Here is a 15,837-nt window from a genome sequence, read left to right as displayed (position 1 = left end):
ACTCGTGTGTCCTCGGTGGGGCACCCAAAGGCCCTCTTAGATGTCTGTTGAATGACTAATGGAGCACAGCTGTGCAAGGTCAAGCTCTGTGTTCACACACACTCACGCTCCAGGCTTCTGGCCCCCGAAGGTGCAGAGATCACGGCTTGCCTTTTCGTTTGAGACTGGGTCTTACTCTGTCGCCTAGTTTGGAGTGCAGTGGCACGATCGTGGCTCACTGCAGCCTCGACTGTCCCAGGCCCAGGTGATCCTCCTGCCTCAGCCTCTTGAGTAGCTGGGACCACAGGTGTGCACCACCACACTCGGCTAATTTTTTTTTTTTTTTTGGTTTTTTTTTCTTTTTTTTTTTTTTTTTGAGATGGAGTTTCACTCTTGTTACCCAGGCTGGAGTGCAATGGCGCGATCTTGGCTCACCACAACCTCCGCCTCCTGGGTTCAGGCAATTCTCCTGCCTCAGCCTCCTGAGTAGCTGAGATTACAGGCATGCGCCACCATGCCCAGCTAATTTTTTGTGTTTTTAGTAGAGACGGGGTTTCACCATGTTGACCAGGTTGGTCTCGATCTCTTGACCTCGTGATCCACCTGCCTCGGCCTCCCAAAGTGCTGGGATTACAGGCTTGAGCCACCGCGCCCGGCCTTTTTTTTTGGTATTTTTATAGAGATGGAGTTTTGCTGTGTTGCCCAGGCTAGTCTCAAATGACTGGACTCAAGTGATCCACCAGCCTCTGCCTCCCCAAACGGCGGGATTGAGCCACCATGCCTGGCCAGTTACCACGTGTCTTGCTGGCTGCCGCTGGTTCAAGTGGTGTTCCAATTCTTTGTTTTTGTTTTTGAGTCAGAGTCTCGCTCTGTCGTCTAGGTTGGAGTGCGGTGGTGCAGCCTTGGCTCACTGCAACCTCTGCCTCCTGGGCTCAAGCGATTCTCCTGCCACAGCCTCCCGAGTAGCTGAGACTATAGGTGTGTACCACAATGCCTGGCTGATTTTGTATTTTTAGGAGAGATGGGGTTTTGCTATGTGAGCCGGGCTGGTCTCAAACTCCAGGCCTCAAGTGATCTGCCTGCCTTGGCCTCTCAAAGGGCTGGGATTACAGGCGTGAGCCACTGCACTCAGCCCATTCCGATTCAATGACTCAGGCAACCAAAGTTCCTGGTGTTGCACGTGTCTCCAAGGCCACATGTGCCTGAGATGAAGGCGGCATCTCCCGCTGTCCTCACCCCAAGCCCCTCAGTCCCTTCCTCCTTCTGTTCTGTGCATCTTCCACACTCATGAGGGACCCTGGCTCTGCACACGTGTGGCAGTCAGAGGCTCCAAGTGATGATTTCCTCGTGGACAGGCCTTGACGTGGAGTCTCTGGACCCATTGAATTCTCCCATAAAGGCCACAGCTCTCTAGACCTCCCACGGGCTGGGAGGGGGAATTTCCCAAAACCTGGCGCAGCCTGGAGGTTTGTCTGTGGTTTACCTTTTATTCCCTCTGATAGGCTAGGTATGCTGCCTTATGCGCTGTGTTTATTGACTGTCTCGGTTTGTATTGCTTTCATTGCTGACACCACGCCGCTTTTCACAGGTCCTCTTGCTGTTTGCACTTAGAGCTTGTGTAAAGCTCCTTTGCCTGGCTTAGCCAGAGTTCTCATGGGGAAGTGAGAAGGCATTGTCGCTTTCTAAGCGATCATAACTTTGTTTATGTGTCATTTGCCCTCCATTGGCTTTTATGTTTTACAACTCTTTTCCAAATTAGGTTTTTGTCTTTTAACTTCGTATGCGGTGTGTTCTGGATTTCATGAATTCTGTTTTCTACATTCTCATCTATGCTGTATGGTTCTTACCTTGTTTGCAAGAAATCTGCCTTTGTCACGATTTGTCAACAGCAGCGCTAAACCCTAAAACCCTCAGGTCTTCAAATCCAAAAAGAGCTCAGGAGCTGAGACCAGCGGCTCAGGAGCGCCCCTGGTGGTGCAGGCTGCACTTCCCCGTGGTCAGGGTGGGGGTGCCACTGTGTGCCCTGCCCTCCTCTAGGCCTTGGCTGTGGCCTGCGCCCCAGGAGAGGAGGCAGCCCACCAAATGTCGGCATAAAAGCCTTTCCCAGGGTGGGAAAGGCAGTGCAGCAAATGCCACTGCGGGGAGGGTTCTCGGAGAGGGTCTCTGTGGCCCCTTTCCATGGGTGTCCAGGAGGCCTTTCTGAGAGGTGACAGGTGAGGGGCCTCAGCCAGGAGTCAGCTGGTCCAGAGGGCAGCTGGTGGGAGGAGCTGGGGGTATTGGGGACGAGGAAGCCAGTGTGGCTGGGATGGGGGTGGAGGGTCGTGGCAGGGCCCCGGGGAGATGCTGAGTTCCACTCCTCCCTGCAGCAGGATGTCTTGGAGGCGGTGGTTCTGCAGGGGGTGACATCAGACTCTGCTCCGATACCGCTCTCTGCATGTGGTCCTAGGAGCATGTGGGCCCCGATGAGAAGGCTGGTGGCTTGGATGGTAGGGGTGCTGCACGGGGTCTGACACTCTGGGGTGTAGCGGATGGGGGGCTGCGTGGAGTCGCTGAGACGTGGCATAGCCTTGAGTGGAGGAGTAAGGGTGAGGAGGGCACCCTGAGGTGGCCCTGTAACAGTCGCCATGGCAACCTGGGGACCAGCCTGGGAGCACAAGAAATTTGAGTGAGACCTGAACAGGCACAAACCCCATGGGAGGCCCCTGGGCGTGCACGGCCGGCCGGTGGTGGCAGCAGGTGCCTGGACTCACTCAACACTCCAGAGTTCCAGTCCCTAGAAGGCGAAGAGGTCACTGCCTGTCTTGCTGGTTGGGGGGAGGAGGGGCAGGTGAGGGTTGGGGTCCTGGGATCCAGAGGGTGTGGAGCAGCCTCGGTGGAGGGCTGCCTCGGGGACACATGTCACAGCAACGTCATCTAGCATGTTTTTACCTTTCAAGTCTCTTCCAAATACATGTTACTTTAGTTGCATTGGCAAATCCACAGGAAGAAGAAATCGTCATTGGGTCCTTCCTCAGGTGTTAGCCCTTAACTGCATCTGCGGCTGGTAACTTCAGCCGGCCTTGCCTGTTAATGAACTGAGGCACGGCGAGGCTTGAGGAGAGATGTGTGTGCTGGGGGCCACCTCCCTGGATCCCGGTTCTTCCTGCGGGAATGGGAGTGTGTGGTCTTTACTCCGGTGGGGGCCGTGCTGGCCGGGTGGATGAGGAACTTGTGTACTCAGTTGTGTTGGGAACGTTGAGGGCCAGCCCAGCTACTCCCGCAGCGTGGGTGGTCACTGGGGATACAGATCGTTCTTTTGAGCTCCGATCCTCAGAGGGTGGGCCATGCGGTCGGCCGGTCAGCTGGGGCAGCTGCAGCTTCCCTTTCATCTGAGCCAGTGAAGCGCAGGATCAAAAGATGCATAAGCCGCAGCTGGCCACATCCACAAGGCTGAAGCAGGGACTCAAGCTGCCTGTCCTGGTATTAAGATCTCAAGTAGGCTGGGCGAGGCGGCTCAAGCCTGTCATCCCAGCACTTTGGGAGGCCGAGGCGGGTGGATCACGAGGTCAGGAGATCGAGACCATCCTAGCCAACATGGTGAAACCGTCTCTACTAAAATACAAGAAAATTAGCTGGGTGTTGTGGCGCATGCCTGTAGTCCCAGCTACTCAGGAGGCCGGGGCAGGAGAATTGCTTCAACCTGGGAGGCAGAAGTTTCAGTGAGCCTAGATTGTACCACTGCACTCCAGCCTAGTGACAGACCGAGACTCCGTCTCAAAAAAAAAAAAAAATCTCAAGTAATGGCAGTGTGTGACCTTTGCCGCATCCAGCCGCTTCAAATGTTTATGAAAAATTCTAGGCTTTACACCGTGTTTCCTTTCTGTCCTTATGGCACGAAATGTGTTTGATGAAGTTGGCCCATAGTGTTTGACTGTATCCTGCATGGCTGCTGCCTGCTCTGGCCCAGCCTGGGGCGACTGAGGGCATCATGTTGAGGGAAGGAGACCCATGCTGAGCCAGATCAGTTGGGGAGAGCAGCGGAGAGGGTGGCCCGGGGACTCAGGACAGACACCGGGGACCCACGGCACCCGGCCTTGGGCGTGAGGAAAAACAAAAAAAGTCATGCCTGTAATCTTAAAGGTTCACTTATACATTTTTTACTTTTCGGGTTTTTTTGAAATGGTCTCACTCTGTCGCCCAGGCTGGAGTGCAGTGGTACGATCTCGGCTCACTGCAACCTCCGCCTCCTGTGTTCCAGTGATTCCCCTGCCTCAGGCTCCCGAGTAGCTAGGATTACAGGTGCCCGGCTAATTGCTTGTATTTTTAGTAGAGACGGGGTTTCACCATGTTGGCCAGGCTGGTCTCAAACTCCTGACCTCAGGTGATCTACCCGCCTCGACCTCCCAAAGTGCTGGGATTACAGGCGTCAGCTACTGCACCTGGCCACTTTCTGGCTCAATTTTGAAATGAGATGTCACTCAAGTCTAAGATTTAACACAAAAGGAAGACACGTGTTTAAAATGCATGTGTTCCTACGTGTGCCAGCCCTTGGGCCGTCAGCCCGCTGAGATGCCTAACGAGGGCCCTTCTGCTGTGCAGTCTGGTCTCGGAGATCCCCAGGACGGCTGTGGTCCAGCACCTGCATTGGGAACCGGAACTCCCGGGTGTCATCAGAGGTCACCGATGATGAGAGGTCTGTGGACTCTCTGGGGGCTGAGGCAGAGCCCCCGGGACCTGCAGCGCCCAGGCCAGCCCGTCTGTGCCTGGTCACGCTTTGGGCCACTCCCTAGTGAGTGGTGTCCATGGGTGTGGCAACATGAGACCTGCTAGATGCTGTCATAAGGTTTGTTCCAGGGAGATCCAGTCTCGGTGTTTCAGCTACCCGGCACAGGTGCCGAATGTTTGGGCTGCCCGGCCTCATCCTGGACCTACTGAGCGAGGAACTTGGGTGTTGGAGCCTCCGGAATCACTGTTACACACAGGTCCTCAGGCTAGTCTCACCCCTGCAGGCTGGAGAACAGCAGTCTGAACTGTGACCTGGTCGGAGTGAGACAGCCCCTGGGAGGATCAGCAGCCTTGCTGTCGTGGTCATCCCTGCCCAGGTGCAGCGTGGTTCTGCAAAGCCACCCTCTGCAGCACTCTGAGGCCACACCGTGCTTGCCCCCCTGTATGGGGGAGAAAGCAGAGCCCCGACCCTGGTCATGCATCTGCTGGCGTGGTCACTGGGTGCAGAGTGCGGGCAGCGGGTCCCTGCAGGTGCATCAGCTGGCAGCGGCCACTCCCTGTGAACCCGAGGTCAGCCTGCTCCTCCTTCAAGTGCAGCGCTGTTGCTGGAGAAGGTGTCTTGGTGTGAAAGCCTCTCTAGTGCTATTTTCCTGTGACCTTCGCAGTTGACCTACTTTTTCAGGCCTCTGAAGATGGCCTGAGTGGGCTCCTTTAGCCCTTGTGGTCCGGGCCATGGGGTGCTGCTGCCATCTGGGGGGGGGGCCCTGTAAGACAGGCTTCAGGAGCCACCTTGATGCTGGCAGGGCCATGTCCTAAGCAACTCCAAAGGGTGCTGCTTAATATTGTTGTAAGATGGCCGGGCGTGGTGGCTCAAGCCTGTAATCCCAGCACTTTGGGAGGCCGAGGCAGGTGGATCACGAGGTCGAGAGATCGAGACCATCCTGGTCAACATGGTGAAACCCCGTCTCTACTAAAAATACAAAAAATTAGCTGGGCATGGTGGCGCGTGCCTGTAATCCCAGCTACTCAGGAGGCTGAGGCAGGAGAATTGCCTGAGCCCAGGAGGCGGAGGTTGCGGTGAGCCGAGATCGCACCATTGCACTCCAGCCTGGGTAACAAGAGCGAAACTCCGTCGCAAAAAAAAAAAAAAAAAAAAAAAAAATATTGTTGTAAGATTAATCGCAGCATTTTTTTTTTGTTGTTGGGGGGACAGAGTCTACCTCAGTTGCCCAGGCTGGAGTGCAGTGGCATGATCTTGGCTCACTGCAGCCTTCGCCTCTCAGGATCACACGATTCTCCTGCTTCAGCCTCCCAAGGAGCTGGGATTACAGGTGCATGCCATTACACCTGTCTTTTAAGTAGAGACGGAGTTTCACCACGTTGGCCAGGCTGGTCTTGAACTCCTGACCGCAAGTGATCCACCCACCTCAGCCTCCCAAAGTGTTGGGATTACAGGCGTGAGCCACTGCCCCAGCCCAATCTCAATATCCTTGAGGAATCAACACTAACATTACCAATATCCATTCTGTAGGTAAATTCTGTTTATTCCTTAGTGTTGGTTGACTCTAGGGTCGTGGAAGGAAAGGAATGAGGAACGCCTCACTGAATTGGGAGACGACAATTCCAGGTTATTCGAATGATTTTCTGGAGCTTCTCTCTCCCTTTACAGGGTCCACGGACTGTGTGTGCTACTCCACGGTGGGCACCAGCGATGCGGAAACCTCAGCACTGCACATCGTTGTCGGTGAGCCTCCTCCGCCCATGCATGTCTCTGCGCCGCCCCAGAGATGCCAGGGCAGCCGGACCTCCTGCGCCCCAGGCCTGTCCTGCTCTGGTCCCTGTTGTGGGTTCCGGCTGCTGCCAGCCCGTCCTGAAGCATGGGTCAAGCTGTGTCCCCTGCTCTGCTCTCTGTACTGTGATCCCACTCGGCACCCAGCTCCAAGGCCAACTTGTCAGAACAGCCTTTCTAGGGCACGCCCAGTATGGCCCGAGCTCTTTCCCACAAAATCCACCACATGCGCGATGCCCTCCCTCAGCTCACCTGAGTCCCGTGCTCCTCCTCCAGAGGCTGCTGTCCCGAGGCTCAGAAGCTGACATGTCCTGCCGTGGTACCTGTGGCCGTGGCCATGACCGTGGCCGTGGGAGTGGGCGTGGGTGCCGTGCCCAGGCAAACACGGTGGAAGGCATGCCTGTGTGAGGCTGTGAGGTTTCAGTCCAGGACACAGCCCCAGTCAGGAAGAGCAGGAGGGACTGCCCGTGGCCTTCAGCACGGTGGGCCCTGGCATGACGGGTCTTTAGTACCCTCGCCTGTTCCTCGACCCAGTACACAGGCTTACCATGCCTCACCTAAGTCACAGAAATTGTGTATTTTAAAATAGTCACTTAGGTTGGTTTTGTTTTGTTTTTCGAGACAGAGTCTCGCTCTGTCTCTCAAACTGGAGTGCAATGGCACCATCTTGGCTCACCACAACCTCAGCCTCCCAGATTCAAGCGAGTCTCCTGCCTCAGCCTCCTGAGTAGCTGGGATTATAGCTGTGCACCACCACACCCTGCTAATTTTTCTTTTTTGAGATGGGGACTTGCTCTGTCGCCCAGGCTGGAGTGCAGTGGCGCAGTCTCGGCTCACTGCAGCCTCTGCCCCCTGGGTTCCAGTGATTCTTCTTTCTCAGCCTCCTGGGTAGCTGGGATTACAGGTATGCACCACCACACCCGGCTAATTTTTGTATTTTTAGTAGAGACAGGGTTTTGCCATGTTGGCCAGGCTGGTCTCAAATCTCTGACCTCAGGTGATCCACCCGCCTTGGCCTCACAAAGTGCTGGAATTACAGGCACTTGAGCCACAGCGCCCAGCCAGGATTTTTTTTCTTTGAGGCAGGGTCTCACTCTGTCACCCTGGCTGGAGTGTAGTGGTGTGATCATGACTCACTGCAGCCTTGACCTCCAGAACTCAAGCAATCCTCCTACCTCAGTCTCCTGAGTAGCTGTGATTACAGAGGTGCACCACCACACCTGGCTAATTTTTGTATTTTTTGTAGAAACAGGTTCTCCCTGTGTCTCAAACTCCTGGGCTCAAGTGATCCTCTCACCTTGGCCTCCCAAAGTGCTGGGATTATAGGCGTGAGCCACCGTATCCAGCATACTTCTGATTTCGTATTTTGTTTATTTATTTTACTATTATTGAGACAGAGTTTCGCTCTTCTTGCCCAGGCTGGAGTACAGTGGTGAGATCTCAGCTCACTGCAACCTCTGCCTCTCCAGGTTCAAGCGATTCTCCTGCCTCACTCCCAAATACCTGATATTACAGGTGCCTGCCACCACGCCCAGCTAATTTTGTAATTTTAGTAGATACAGGGTTTCACCATGTTGGCCAGGCTGATCTTGAACACCTGACCTCAGGTGATCCACCCACCTCAGCCTCCCAAAGTACTGGGATTACAGGCATGCCCTATTTTATTTTGACAGGGAGTCTCACTCTGTGGCCCAGGCTGGTGTGCAGTGGTTTGATCTGGCCTCACTGCAACCTCTGCCTCCTTGGTTCAAGCGATTCTCCTTTTTCAGGGTCCCGAGTAGCAGGGAGTACAGGCACATGGCACCACGCCTGGCTAATTTTTTGTGTTTTTAGTAGAGACAAGGTTCCACCATTTTGGCCAGGCTGGTCTCGAACTCCTGAGCTCAGGTGACAGGTAATCTGCTCTCCTCGGCCTCCCAAAGGGCTGGGATTAAAGGTGTGAACTACTGCGCCCTGGTTGATTTTGTATTTTAAAGTGCCATGTACTTTTTCTTCATTCTCAAACCACCGTCCTTTCAGTTAATGACATTTCACAAGCCTCACTGATACACTCTTGTCTGTCCCCACAGGACAGCTCTCCTAGCCTATTTTGGAAATTTGGGTCATTTGAATAAAAAATATGGCATCCAACACCCCAAGAGAGAGAATCCTGGGCATTGAATGTGTTCTGTTTGTTTCACACTGGTTTTTTTTTTTTTTTTTTTGAGACGGAGTTTCGCTCTTGTTACCCAGGCTGGAGTGCAATGGCGCGATCTCAGCTCACCGCAACCTCCGCCTCCTGGGGTCAGGCAATTCTCCTGCCTCAGCCTCCTGAGTAGCTGGAATTACAGGCACACGCCACCATGCCCAGCTAATGTTTTGTATTTTTAGTAGAGACGGGGTTTCACCATGTTGACCAGGATGGTCTCGATCTCTCGACCTCGTGATCCACCCGCCTCGGCCTCCCAAAGTGCTGGGATTACAGGCTTGAGCCACCGCACCCGGCATCACACTGTTTTTAAGTAACTCCCACGTTTGCAAAGTGCCATTGAAGGGGCCGGGGTGGAGGGGAGGGGCGGAGGTGGAGGGGCGGGGCCGGGGTAGGGGAGGGGAGGGGCGGGGCTTAAGTGGAGTGGAGGGTTGGGGCCGTGGTGGGGTGGGATGGAGGGGCGGGGCCTGACTGGAGTGGAGGGGTGGAGCCAGAGTGGAGGGGGCGGGGTCGGGGTGGGGTGGAGTGGAGTGGCGTGGAGGGGCAGGGCGGGGCCGGGGCGGAGGGGCGGGGCCGGGGCCGGGGCCGGGGCGGAGGGGCGGGGCCGGGGCGGAGGGGCGGGGCCGGGGCCGGGGCGGAGGGGCGGGGCCGGGGCGGAGGGGCGGGGCCGGGGCGGAGGGGCGGGGCCGGGGCGGAGGGGCGGAGGGGCGGAGGGGCGGAGGGGCGGAGGGGCGGAGGGGCGGAGGGGCGGAGGGGCGGAGGGGCGGAGGGGCGGAGGGGCGGAGGGGCGGAGGGGCGGAGGGGCGGAGGGGCGGGGCCGGAAGGGAGGCAGTGTCCTCACGGGGCTTCTCTCCCGCAGGGGACTCGCTGGCCATGGACGTGTCCTCGGTCCACCGCAACAGCACGCTCCTCCGCTACTCCGTGTCCCTGCTGGGCTATGGCTTCTACGGGGACATCATCAAGGACAGTGAGAAGAAACGGTGGCTGGGTCTTGCCAGATACGACTTTTCAGGTAACTCAGAATAATGCAGACCGGTCCCCCGCCACTCCCACCCCGACCGCCTTCGCAGACGGTACCCGACTGAGTCCGGGAAGCACCGTCCGAGCGGGGCGCCCACCTGCGTGCAGACGGGAGCCAAGGGCCTGGCGAAATGTGCGGCGGCCAGAACGTGGTGAGGTCTGGGCTGGAACGGGAATTGCCGTGAACCGGATCCTACCCCCTGGGCCCGAGCATAAGCCACAGGATAACCATGGCGCGCGCAGTCCACTCCCGAAGCCCAAGCGCTGGAACCCTGATGCCCAGGCCACCAGCCTCTCACATCCGTTAGGCAGGTGACACAGGCCGCCCCACACAGTTCAAGTGGAAGTGTTAATTGGGGAAAAAAATCGTTTTGTACATATATTTTTAATTTTTTTTTTGAGACATGGTCTCCATTTGTCACTCAGGCTGGAATGCAGTGGCACAATCGGGATTCACTGCAGCCTTGACCTCCTGGGATCACACGATCTCCCACCTCAGCTTCCTGAGTAGCTGGGTGACAGAGCAAGACTCTATCAAAAAAAATGTAGAATTTCAGCCTGGGCAACATAGGGAGACGCCATCTCCACAGAAATTAAAAACAGAATTAGCTGGGCACTCCGGTTACTCAGGAGGCTGAGGCAGGAGGATCCCTTGAGCATAGGTCGAGGCTGCAGTGAACGGAGATTGGGTCACTGCATTCCAGCTGGGGTGACAAAGCCAGAGCCTGTCTCAAAAAAAAAAAAAAAGGGAAGAAGAAAATAAGTGGAACGTGAGGTTTACCATTCTTGCTGCCCAGCTCTCCCAGCTCTGTGCAGTTCGCTTTCAGATAAATCTGTATCAAATTAAATCAAGTATTTCCTGATACTAAAATCTTAACCCTTCTTTTCCAAGAGAAAGAAATAGTAATCTGGTAAACTTTACAAAGCTGAAAAAGATCTAATGAAATTAAAAACTAGTGTGGTTTGAAAATTAAAACCTAAGAAATGCCGAAATTAGGTATTTACCTAAAGTTTATTAAGAAAGGGAATGCCGAGAAAATCAGAGAAGCCACGAGGATTTTAGGAAGTGATTTGGGTTGTGCCATTCACCCAACCACCCTTTGTGGAGCCCGATGTGGCTCTGTCCGGCAAGGCCCCTGGACGCCCCCTCCCACCGCCTGCCTGCTGCTGGGGTGGGGGTGGCGGGCAGCCCTCTGGATCCCCATTCTCTCTTGGCCCTCAGTCCATCATTGCAGGCAGTGGCTGCAGCTCTGTCCCTCCCACTAGGACAAGAGCCCCGAGGCAGGAGGCACCTTCCCGGTCTTGGGATCCCCATCCTGGCCACGGGGTCTGAGATGATCTCACGAAGGTGGGATTGGATTCAGTGACTGTGAGGCAGAAAGCGTCCCGTTGTTTTGAGCAGCACAGAGTACATGGAAGGAGAACAAGCGTGTGGAAATGACACACTCTGTGGAGACACGTGGAGTTTTAGGTGCCAGTAGGACATCTGGGGCCCATCAAGATTGGAAGTCGGTGAGGGCCCCCCCTCTCCCGGAGGCTACATCTGGATGATGAGGCAGCTGCCCCGCCCAGCCCCCTGCACTTGACCGAGGAGCTGGCTTGGAAGGTTGCTGACCGGTGGCTCGGCCTCCTCCCAGGGCCCTGGACACGACGTCCCCATGGGACCCCCATGGGAGGAGCAGGGAGAGAGGCCAGAGTGCAAGACCCACAGACAGGGCTGCACTGGGCACAGTCGGGAGCTGAGTTTCAGGCACACAGATGTCCTGGGAGCCAGACTGCTCTTGCTGGTAGCTTCCTCCACCCCTGGGCAGCTCACACTCAACTCAGTGCTTGCCATCTGTGGACAAGGATGTGTTCGGAGGATGGAGGCCCCTGTGTGTCAGGGGTAATGTAGGGGGCAGGCTCCCTGCAGGCTGTCACTGCCACATCAGATGTCATACAGGGCAGCACCAGCCCCAGCATCAGACACAGAGTAGTGGTGTCACTCTGAGACACGCAGGACACGGCCTGGTTCCTGGTGTGGCCCACAGCACCCCGGGGCCCTCCTCCTGCCTCCTGCCCAGTCCCTGCTGCCCTACTGGGTGGTGTTTTCCAGACAGCCCCATGGACAGCACACACATTGCCTGGAAGGCGGCCCCGGACTTTGGGTGGCAGTGTGGGCCTGGCCTCTGACCTGAGCTCTTCAGGACGTCACGGGGCTGTGGCTGATGACCCCAGTGGGGGCCAAGTCCTGGGGCAGGCGAGAGCATCACCGACCCTGGTCAAGGGGTGGAGGGGATGACCCTGAGCCACTGGAACCCACCGGCCACATCACTGAGGCCACGAGGGGTGGCTGATGGCAAAGACCCTGCTTTGCCGGCATCGAGGGTGGCCAGAGCCCTTGCTGTCCCAGCATCACTGGGTGTCAGAATGCACCAGCACTATGACCAGATGTGCTGTTGTCCCGTAGGAGGGCCCAGACCCTGCCACTGTACTCAGTGGTGACAGCGCCTGGACCAGGCCGGGCGTCTCCCTCCGGCAGACCGTTTGGGCAGATGCGCTGTCAGCAGGTTTCTGAAGCTGCCAGGCACAGCACGCTAACCAAGCCATGACCCTTGTGGATGTTTTTTCTTCACCGTACTCTGTTCCCAGGTTTAAAGACCTTTCTCTCCCACCACTGCTATGAAGGGACAGTGTCCTTCCTCCCTGCACAACACACGGTGGGATCTCCACGGGATGGGAAACCCTGCCGGGCAGGGTAAGCGCATTTCTTTGTGTGTTTCTCTTGCAAAAGACGGGAAGTAAAGCAGGACGGTTAGGAAGGAGCATGCCGAAGTACTTTCCCAACGTGGTGGAGGGTGCTGGATGTGGCACGCCCAGAGACACGATGCCTGTGATGCCCATGATGCCCTGGGCTTGCTATCCCCATCTCTGTCCCCGTGGCATGCATGGGCAGCCACTTCTGTGCCAGGGATGAGGACTCTGGGGGAAGGTCCCACACCCACTGTTGGAGTGGGGGCTGAGCACAGTGTCTTCCCCTGCTGGGGTTCCCTTTGCCCCCTGTGGGGGTCTGATGGAGGAGAAATACAGGCAGGAAAGGATGGCAGATGCCTTATGGGTGGTTGTGCCGTTGCAGGGCACTGGCGGCAGGACCGTTGGTAATGCTGGCTGGAGTGGAAGCAGACCCTCCTGTCCGCACCCCTGGCTGAGACCCTCACCCATGTTAGCCCTGTGCTCCTAGGCAGGAGCTTGCTCTGCAGTTAGCAGAGTCCAGGCCAGGCACACCCTCAGCCCCACAGGAAGGCAGGGGACTCCCAGCAAGAAGGCTTGGGCTGGCAACAAGGGCGGGCACCAGGGGATGGGCGGCAAAGCCAGGGCAGCTGCCCAGGGAGAGGGAATGCGAAGGGAAAGAGGCACCCTGCCAGGGAGGGGAGGTTCGGTGGAGTCAACCATGACTAAAAACGCTGTGCTCGGCCGGGTGGGGTGCCTCACGCCTGTAATCCCGGCACTTTGGGAGGCTGATGCAGGTGGATCACAAGGTCAGGAGTTCAAGACCCACCTGGCCAAAATGGTGAAACCCTGTCTCTACTAAAAATATAAAAATTAGCTGGGTGTGGTGGCGCACACCTATAATCCCAGCTACTTGGGAAGCTGAGGCAGAGAATTGCCTGGACCCGGGAGGCAGAGGTTGCAGTGAGCCGAGATCGCGCCACTGCACTCCAGCCTGGGCAACAGAGTGAGACTCCATCTCAAAAAACAAGACAAACACAAAGCGCTATGCTCCCCCCTCACGTTTGGTGCCCCGGTTTGGCCACTGCAGGCTCTGCAATGGTGAATGAACAAGCAGGGATTCCTTTTCACCTGGTGTATCCCCGCCCTCACCCCCACACAGTGTACTCAATAATATCCCGCCAGTGTAAATAGAACCTCAAATAAATCAGAGTCTTTAGAGGCAGATGCTGTTTGAGTCACTGCACCACAACTCAGTTGCTGTTGGGCTAAGTCCACCAGAGCATGCACTTGTCCTATTCAACAGTGCGTGAGTCTAGCAGCACCCAGGACCAGAAGGATGTTCTAGACCAGTGGCCACGCTCTCAGCTAATGGTGCCAAGTTACTTGCTTGTTATTGACTGGAACAAATAACCCCGTGTTATTTGTTGTCTGAAAGTCAATGACTCCTTGCCCCAGGAGTCCGCTGGTGGAATGAGGGCCCTGGTCATTTCTCCCAGCCGGGCTCTGTTAGCTGAAGGCCAGGCAGAAACCGTCTCCAGGTGGCCTTCAGCGTGTCGTGCTGTGCTTCTCCTAATGTCCAGACCTTTCAGAGAAGGACATGTTGAATGTGTAATTTTAGAAGTAGGTCTAATTCTGAGACCTCAAATAAATATGCCAAAAACTATTTTTAGTTAAGCCTTTGAAATGGAACTTTTTCCTATGTGAAAAGAATGTGGATACTTCTGTATGTGCCAAGCATCCCCAGTGCACCTGCAACTATATATGTAAAAGGTGGCGATATTCTTGTCTTGCAGGTGCTTTGTTTGCAGGCAAAGCAGGCAGCAGCTGGAGGACGAGCAGAAGAAGGCGCTGTACGGTTTGGAAGCTGCGGGTAATTCCTGAGAAACAGGCTCAGTGTTGAAACTGTGTGTGCTGGACTTTTGGGTTTTGTCCTCTCTTGGTGCACTGCCTCTTCTCCCCGCCCATCTTCCCTTTTCCTTTTTCCCATCTGGCACCAGGCATCCATTTCTCCTTAGCCCCAGGCAGCTTCAGGTCTCTGCCACTTGCCGTGTACGATGGTGTGGGGCAGCAGGTTTTGTGAAAGGCCCCATTGCCCCTGGTGAATCGCTGTTGTGATGCTGAGCCTGGCCCCCTGTCCCAGGTATTTTCGAATGTGGGGTCAGCAGATGTCCCACTGAGGGCTTGCTGGTGACCACCTCAGGCTCTGGCAGCCTCACAGTCTGTCCAGCAGAGGCAGCCTAGGCAACGTGCAGTGAGTAGGTGTGGCCATCTGCTGATAAATCTTTATTTATGGACACTGAAATTTAAGTTTCATAGAATTTCCACATGTCACAGAATATTATTGAGTTTTTTTTTTCTTTTTTTTTGAGATGAATTTTCACTCTTGTCGCCCAGGCTGCAGTGCAGTGGCACAATTTCAGCTCGCTGCAACTTCCGCCTACCAAGTTCAAGCCAACCTCCTGCCTCAGCCTCCCAAGTAGCTGGGACTACAGGCATGCACTACCACTCCTGGCTAATTTTTTGTATTTTTTAGTAGAGATAGGGTTTCACCATGTTGGCCAGGCTGGTCTCAAACTCCTGACCTCAGGTGATCTGCCCATCTCAGCCTCCCAAAGGGCTGGGACCACAGGTGTGAACCACTGCTCCTGGCCAGTTTTTTTCAACTATTTATTTATTGAGATAGAGACTCACTCCATCGCCCAGGATGGAGAGCAATGGCGTGACCTCAGCTCACTGCAGGTTCTGAGTTCAAGTGATTCTCCTTCCTCAGCCTCCCTAGTAGTTTGGATTGTATGCGCCTGCCACCATACCTGGCTAATATATATATATATATATATATATATATATATATATATATATATGTATATGTATATAAATAAGACCGAAATATTTAAAAATATAGATTTTTTTAGACGAAATTTCATTCTTGTTGCCCAGGCTGGAGAGCAGTGGCGTGATCTCAGCTCACTGCAACCTCCGCCTTCTGGGTTCAAGTGATTCTCCTGCCTCAGCCTCTCCAGTAGCTAGGATTACAGGCACACACCACCACACCTAGCTAATTTTTATATTTTTAGTAGAGATGGGGTTTCACTATGTTTGCCAGGCTGGTCTAGAACTCCTCACCTCAGGTGATCTGCCCGCCTCGGCCTTCCAAAGGGTTGGGATTACAGGCGTGAGTCACTGCACTGGACGTTTTCAACTATGTAAAACTGTGAAAGTCATTCTTAGCTCTCGGGCCACACACAGGTGGATGGTGGGCCGCATTTGGCACATAGCTATGGTTTGCTGACCCTTGTTCTGAATCATGGCCCAAAAGTCACCAAGCGAGGAAATGGACAACAGTCCTGTCTTCCAGGAAGTGACCCTTTGGGTACCACTTCCTGCGGGGAGCGAACAGTTCCATGGTGGATGTTTTTGGTGTTGAGCTGGAGTCAATTGCATGAAG

The 15,837-nt window shown here is 55.1% G+C and overlaps 1 protein-coding gene across 1 annotated transcript in view; it reads left to right on the top strand.

Moving 5' to 3' along the window:
• Window positions 1-15,837, top strand: part of CERK (ceramide kinase) — a 56,285-nt gene that overhangs the window by 32,418 nt on the left and 8,030 nt on the right. The window contains exons 7-10 of the mRNA XM_039463162.2: window positions 6,353-6,427; window positions 9,520-9,672; window positions 12,312-12,417; window positions 14,186-14,262. Of these exons, the coding sequence (XP_039319096.1) occupies window positions 6,353-6,427; window positions 9,520-9,672; window positions 12,312-12,417; window positions 14,186-14,262 (411 nt within the window). The remainder of the gene's footprint in view (window positions 1-6,352; window positions 6,428-9,519; window positions 9,673-12,311; window positions 12,418-14,185; window positions 14,263-15,837) is intronic.

Source organism: Saimiri boliviensis, chromosome 21 (genome assembly GCF_048565385.1).
Source record: "Saimiri boliviensis isolate mSaiBol1 chromosome 21, mSaiBol1.pri, whole genome shotgun sequence".
NCBI lineage: Eukaryota > Metazoa > Chordata > Mammalia > Primates > Cebidae > Saimiri > Saimiri boliviensis.
The sequence above is the reverse complement of the archived record's forward strand: the minus strand, read 5'-3'. Positions and strand labels throughout refer to the sequence as shown.